The following is a 7,917-nucleotide window of genomic DNA, read 5'->3' as shown; positions in this document are numbered from 1 at the left end:
GGGGAATGTGAAATATCAAACAAAGTCTCACATTGGATATTAGACGAAGGAATGTCTAATATATAAAGAGATGTCCAACTCTAATTAGTACGATGCCTTTTGGGATGAAAACCAAAAATAAAACCATGCAGACTTGCCTAAGGCCCAAAGTAGACAATATCATACTAATCAAACAATATAGAGTTGGACATGGATTTAATAAATCCCAACCCGATAGCAGTGGGCCAAAGTTGAGATTGAGAAGTAGCAACGTATGAAAGGATTACTACACTTGAGTCTGATGAAAGACATTTGTTGACTGAAAAGTGTGTCAAATAAATGGACTCAAAAAGATAAGGTAGATAATTGTTGAGTAAGCCATGTTATAATCTCTGTTTATAATATAGATTATAGTGTTTTTATCACAACCTTTTAATCCATTTTAACACATGTAATTGTAGGGTTGGTATTACCAACAGTGGAAATGAGGTTCAGTTACCTTTCTCTTTAAGCGGAATGTGAAGTAGTTTATGGAAAGCCTATGTAACTCTTTGAATATTATCAAGGATATACCATCCATAAGGCAAGAGAAGATGAAAGAGAGCATGATCGAAAACGCTCTCTTGAACGAAAATGTGATCGGACTCCAACAGCAAGAGCTACGTCCAGGGACCCAAAGGAGCGGACTGCCGAAAGCTGTTTCTAGGGATGCATGTAGTTCATTTTTGCGGCAGGATGCACAACATCGTGAAGCATCAATTAGGTGTTCTTTTTTATCTATGTCACACTCTTCATCTGGAATGCAGGGATTTTATGTTATTTCTTCACAAGTCACTAACCTTATTTCTCTTATAACTGAAGGCGTCCTTCACCGATTAGGCCAATACAGAGAGATTATGTCTGCAAGGAAACAAGTGTTTGAAGAAATTTCTCATTCAGTGATGTTTTTGCATATTCCTCTGGGTTACCTCATCTTTCTTTTTTCTTTTTTTTTTTTTTTGATCAAAACCTCATCTTTCTTTCTATTCATGTATTCTCCTTCCTTTCTTATTAATTTACTTCCAATTGCAGCTTTCTCAATCCTTAATTTTAAGGCCATTAAGGACCCAAAAAAAACAAATTCTCCAATGTAATTTTCATTACAATTTATGTTTTATTTTATTTTATTTTAAATGTTTGATTTAAAACACAAGTAACAGTTAATTATAAATTACCAACTAATAAAAAATAGGTTTGGGATAATAAATATTAGTTTAGAATAAAACAACAGAAAATAAACACCACAAATTAGACTACTCTACTACAAGGACAAAAATTATACACAACATGAAACACATAAAATAACCATACTTTAGTAGCCCACTTAAATCCTATCAAAATACAAATCTTGACGAATCTAAGACCATAGAAAAAACAGCTTCACCTTCAAATATTTGTAGAATTGCAATTAAAACCTTTTTTTTACTTAATCATTATATTGGACCATAAAACTATACTAAATTCTATTTCTTGGTTGATCATTTCAGACTTTTTTGTCCACCACAAATCATTTTTAACAAAGTCTAATAAAATTCTAAAAATAAATAATTTTGTAACTATATAATTTTATAAATTTCTAGAGTTATTATTTTTTTTTTAAACAGTTTATTACAATTCTATATTTTCGAAATTAATTTTGGGTAAAATAAGAAAATAACTTAATTTATTGTTCGAATCAATTGTTAAAATTTTAAATCCAAATTTTATATTTTTTTCCTTACTCTATTTGATTTATATACTAACAACTACCTAAGTAATTACTAACCAACTTCATAAACCTCGGCTTTTGAACATGAAAGCGCTAAAAATGCTAATGGTAGATCAAATCATTACGAAGATAAGATATGAAAATATTAACACATATGAATTTACCAGTCATTCTTATATCAACTTAATCAAGCTGTGAAATTTTCAATGTTTCATTCATCACCATTATAGACAACACGAAAAAATAAAAGTTGAGAAGAAAACGACAAAATCCGATACACGAAAGTATAATGCATCCGTATCTGACTATGCGGTTACGTCGAGGCTATGCCCCTAGTTGATCAAATGATAGTGATCATCTTTAAAGACACCACCACGTAAATGAAAAAGCGAACAACAACGATCAAGGTATCACCATTTCTTTTTTTTTTTTTTTTTCGATAAACCCTATCGGCTGATCCAGTCGGCCCCGGGAGGAACGCACTTAGTGCTACAGAGTGGACTAGCTCGAAAGCGTACCACACTGCCTGACCCGAGTTTGGAATACCTTCCGACTAATGCCAGAGGGTAGACCAATCATCTGTTATGGTCCACCATGTAAACCACTTGGACCGAAGCCCAAGCCCAGACTGGCCAAGTAGTGATAATTTAGTTCCCAAGGAGAATCGAACCCAGGACTGATGTGGGTACACACCAAGCCCCAAGAGATTGCCACTAGGCTACCACCACTTGGTTAAACTGTATAGGTTGAACTTTTTATAGTGACTGTACTCACCCCGAAAGGCCACCTCGCCAGAAATCCCCGTAGGGATTTTTTAGCTAACCCAGTACCACCCCGCTTTCCCCGAGTGTCGAACTGGCGACCTCGGGTAGTCGTGTGTGAGAAACATTCAGTACTGCCGCTAGGCCACCTGACGTTCTCAAACTATATAGGTTGAACTTTTTATAGTGACTGGACTCACCCCGAAAGGCCACCTCGCCAGAAATCCCCGTAGGGATTTTTTAGCTAACCCAGTACCACCCCGCTTTCCCCGAGTGTCGAACTGGCGACCTCGGGTAGTCGTGTGTGAGAAACATTCAGTACTACCGTTAGGCCACCTGACGTTCTCAAACTGTATAGGTTAAACTTTTTATAGTGACTGGACTCACCCCGAAAGGCCACCTCGCCAGAAATCCCCGTAGGGATTTTTTAGCTAACCCAGTACCACCCCGCTGTCCCTGAGTATCGAACTGGCGACCTCGGGTAGTCGTGTGTGAGAAACATTTAGTACTGCCGCTAGACCACCTGACGTTCTCAAAACTGTATAGGTTGAACTTTTTATAGTGACTGGACTCACCCCGAAAGGCCACCTCGCCAGAAATCCCCGTAGGGATTTTTTAGCTAACCCAGTACCACCCCGCTGTCCCTGAGTATCGAACTGGCGACCTCGGGTAGTCGTGTGTGAGAAACATTCAGTACTACCGCTAGGCCACCCTGACGTTCTCGTATCACCATTACTTTTTCGAATAGAACATATCATTTGTACAATCTTCTTCCATGTTGGGATTTGGTCTGAGAAAAGAAAAAGCTTCAAAGAATCTGAGACTTAACAACTGTTTCTATATGAGTTAATAGAGATCAATCACTGCAGGATATGATTATATATCCAAAAGTCATTAGCTTTTTAACTCCTATTTGTATTAGAGAACCAAGTTTAAGGCCTTACATGATCAAAGAATGACTACTAACTAGAAACATTTTTAGTTTGCGTTGCCACTGGTTAACTGATATTTTATGGGCCTTTGTGTTTGTTATGTGTCTTTTGTTTTTATGGGCTGTATTACAACATTTCGTTGACAAAATAAACAAAGTTAAGAAATAGATGAGATATTTGAGTGATTGGGGACATATTTTCTTCCTTTGTCCGATATGTCACGTGCAAATATGGCATAGATTCCTGGACTTTGAGTCATTTTTCTAATATGTAACGAGACATTTGTCCTCGAATAACTCGGAAATGCAAATTGTCATCTTGTTAGGGAAAGTTGTCGTCTATTTTAATATCTAAACATTTTCGATTTTAATATCTATATGAACGTTTTAAAGCTGTTTTTAATACCCAGAAGGATAATGTTGAAATATAAATTAAATTACAAACTAACATCTACAATTCAAAAAACAACACTTTTTATAATATCATGGTTAATATAACTTTTTATAAGAGAGATGATATGCTGGCTATAGATTTTATTTTTTACGGCATCACTTTCATCTCTGAAAGTTGATGGCTAGTTATCTAATAAATTAGTGCCTTTTTAGGTTGACAAACAAAAAAAAAAATGACTTCGTAGAACCGCCAGAATAGAAATGACTCATCACATCTCCACTAAAAGCGCAAGTGATTGAGAAAGAGGAGATGTTTGCGGAGGAAACAGCGGGAACGAAAATGAGTATAAAACTGGTGGCTCGTTCGGTGGCTGCATTATTCTGACCATATGGGTCCATGTGCCGCACTTTGTCTCTGTATCCTCATCGAGGATGTTTTTTTTTATAATTGATATCTCAACTTGGATTACTAGTCATTATTATTGATTTGTTGCTTACTGAGGAAATTATTTTGCTTCAGTCCAAGAACTGTAACAACTCTATACTCTCTCTCACTCACATAGAGAGAAAACAAAAAGTGTATGTCAACACCATATCCAGATGCACCGAACCATACGTTTCGCACAAAAATGCATATAAGGATGAATTACGCACAATAATAACGATAAAAATAGCTAGTTATCCAAATATGTTTTGTCTAATGGTAATCAAGATTATGAAGGAAATTCATGGAATTTAATTTTGAAACTATTTGGTAGTAACAAACTTAGTGGTCTATATGAAATTATGTAAGTTAGATATGTAGTAAAAATCCGAGTGAGCTAGTGTAGTGGTTGACATAACTGAGCAAACTTGTAAAGATAGTGCAAATAACTTTCACAAGAGTGTACATTTTGGATGAATGACCAAGTGCTAATAGCGAATGACCACTTGTCAGTCAATGCTTTTTTTAAAAAAAAACTAGCTAGTGCGTTACCAATAATTTCACTTTTATTAAAGACACTCGAATAAAAACAATACATTTAAGATTTACTTCTCTTTGACTTGAGAGTAAAGAAGTAGTACAATTTTAAACTGTATCTAAACCATATAGAAATAAAAATCTCCATCTCGGGATCTCCATTAACAATGAGTTAAATGAGTAGTATGATAAATCACTGATAATGACAATATAGATAAAGTGCTTTCATAGTGTTACAAAAAAAAAAAGATAAAGTGCTTTCACACCCATGAAGAGTTTGGTAATAAATCAGTCAATCTAACACGCGCGAGGCAAAAACCCGACCCGTGACCCGGTTAAGTCATAAGCGACCCGGAAACCTTGTTGCTGTATGTTCCCAATGATCGACAAACTCCCCATCGTTCCGGCGAACGCGAAACAGAACCGTCCTTGAGTGTTCACCGGAATCAGATAGTTACTCGCCGGAAGCGAAACCTCTCCGCCGCCGAAATGAAACACCACCGTCGGGACTTTCACCGTCGACATCCCGGAGAGATCAAAACACGTGTCGAACAGAGAGTACGACGGAGCGCGTTTCAAACTCTTCGCACCGAGACGAAACGCGTCTCTAAGCGCCACGTAAGCGGATTGAGTCAGCCGAGTAACGGAAGTGCCGGAGTCGATGATAACTCCGCCGTTCCCGGTGGCGTCGAGCTTAAACTGCGACTCCGAAACGCCGCGGACGCGCGAACCGCCGACGCTGATTCCAAGAAGCTGCAAGTAGTAGAACGTGTCGAGCTTCGGGTTCGTCAGCAGCGGCGTGAAAACGGAAGTTTTCGGAACGGCGTCGTTTCCGAAGACGATGGTCGACGGCGGTTTATAAGCGGAACCGGAACTCGTTCGGTCCACCAAACAGTAAGAGAATTTACCGTTATAACGGTTTTTCGTCTGCGACGGGAAAGATAACCCTCCGCGGCCCAGGCCCAACAGCCCAGCCGCGCCCACGAACAAGCCTTCGTTATCGTGACCGCATCCTACCGCCACGTGATCGACACGTGCTCCCTTAAACGTCAGCGTTTCGGTCGAGAAATCTCCTACCGTGAAAGATCCGTCACCGTACGAGACTTGATAGAGACAACGCTTGCTTCGCTGTCTGAAACATTCCGTCGAGTCGTCTAATCTCCGACAGAGACGAGAACCACAGGGGACGGTGGCGAACGTTTTGGATTTAGACGGGTCGAAGATCGCGTCGGATTGGTTGTAACACACTTTGCAAGGAGCGCATTGCAGCCAAACGACGTCGCTTCCCGTGTCGAGGACCATGTACATGTTCGTCGCCGGAGTCCCGACGCCTAGCCTCATGAAATACTCTCCGCTTCCTTGCGAGAGACCGGAGATAACAGCGCCGCTGAACCCACCGGCGGAGCGTGGAGCTCTTCTCGTAACATTCCGGCGGGAAGAGACGGCGGCGAGGCTGGTCAAGGACTCGACGCGGATAGAGTCTCTTTTGAGACGGAGGTTGAAGAGCTCCGCCGGTGATGCGTCGGAGAAGGAGGAGATTGCATCGATGTGTGATAGGTGGAGTGAGAATGAAGTTGTGGATTGGGATACAGTGGTCAATGATTCGGACTCGGGAGATGAGAGGATTGGAGAAGAAGGGAGAGTGTTGACGACGAGGGTGTTGTATTGGGAGGAAGAAGCGGCGGAGGAGAAGGAGATGAAGAGAACAGTGACGGAGAAGATGAGGGTGTTTTGGACTTTTCCTCCCATCGGAAGTTTTAAAATTATAAGTATTGTCACAGGGATCTGTATAGAGTTTAGGTTGTCTACTACAAAGCATATAAAGGCAAAGGAAGCTCGTGTGTGAAAGCTTACTTTACTTTAATTATGGATCGACTTTATTTTTTTCTTTTAATTTTTATATACAAAGTAAAATCATCATTACGAAATTATTGACTTTTTATTCACATTTCCACCTAACGAACCCCATTAATAAAATTAAAAAATCAATTTGAGATAAAATTAATTTAGTTGTGTGTGAGTCTTGAAATTGAACTTTCAGTCCAGTAATCTGAATTCAAGTGTTAGTGGAAACCTTATCTGCTTATTGAGAACCAGGCCTATGTTTATCACCCTAGATGGGTTTCATGGCCCAAAATAAATTTTCATTTTTCTTAGTATTTTTGGTACTTTTTTTACTGAGAACTAAGCCCATGTTTATTGCCATAGATGGGTTTCATAGCCCAACCAAAATGTATAGAGGTATTTAAGAAAATCTCTGAATTAAAGCATTCAATAATTCAAATTTCAAAATGAAAACCTGAAAGATGTTAGCTCGTCTCAAAAGCCTCTTGTAGCCCATTGTTAGTAAGAATTTGGAGACAAGCGGACGGAAGAAGTAATTCCATATTTCAGATTTTATGGTTATTAGATTTTGAAGAACATATTTGAGACTTCTTTGATAACAACGTGGAAGGAAGAGTAGGTGCTACATTTTGGTTTTCAATTTAAAAGTAAAACTATAATGTTGCAAAACAAATTAAAAAGCCCTTCAGAAATGGAAATAAAGGAACAACTAGGAACGGGGAAGGCCATTGTCTACTGATCTACTCTACTCTATGAATTAACCACCCATAATTTAGTCATCTCTTTAATTTCCATTTATTGAGTCCTTAGCCTATAGAACTCATCCTCCCTTGGTCCCTTACCTCTCTCAATAATTGCCACCCTTTTTCACATTAATACATGTGTTCAGAAAATTAATTAACCAGATTGTTACTTGGAATTCCCTATTACAAACTAGCAATTTAGTTATATGCTTAGAAGAAATATATTTTAGATCATCCAAACATTCATTCTTTGATTGTTAGCTGCTGTATTAATTCCAGAAACATTTAGACAAAAGAGTTAAGATTTATCCAGAATCAGAAGATTTTGCAGGCACAAATAATGGGGAGGAAGAGATATTGAGGCCCATATTCAGAGAGCCAGAGAAAGATCATGTGATACATCTATTTTCATGGTCCCCTCTTCTCTTATATTATTAGTTTACCCTTTTTTACATCAATCTGACATTACATTTTATCATTCCATTCATCACCCCAAATTACACAATCTCTTTTACAGTATAATAAACTAATGTTATAAATCAAATCTGTATATGGGT

The 7,917-nt window shown here is 38.4% G+C and overlaps 1 protein-coding gene across 1 annotated transcript; it reads right to left on the bottom strand.

The window, feature by feature from the left end:
- Window positions 1-4,819: 4,819 nt before the first annotated feature.
- LOC106336637 (protein ASPARTIC PROTEASE IN GUARD CELL 2-like) lies at window positions 4,820-6,588 on the bottom strand. The gene has a single exon (XM_013775527.1). The coding sequence runs from the start codon at window positions 6,519-6,521 to the stop codon at window positions 5,070-5,072; it is 1,452 nt and encodes a 483-aa protein (XP_013630981.1). The 5' UTR covers window positions 6,522-6,588; the 3' UTR covers window positions 4,820-5,069.
- Window positions 6,589-7,917: the final 1,329 nt, after the last annotated feature.

This window comes from Brassica oleracea, chromosome C4 (genome assembly GCF_000695525.1).
Source record: "Brassica oleracea var. oleracea cultivar TO1000 chromosome C4, BOL, whole genome shotgun sequence".
In the NCBI taxonomy this organism is placed as follows: Eukaryota; Viridiplantae; Streptophyta; class Magnoliopsida; order Brassicales; family Brassicaceae; genus Brassica; species Brassica oleracea.
This window is presented reverse-complemented; position numbering and strand designations above follow the sequence as displayed.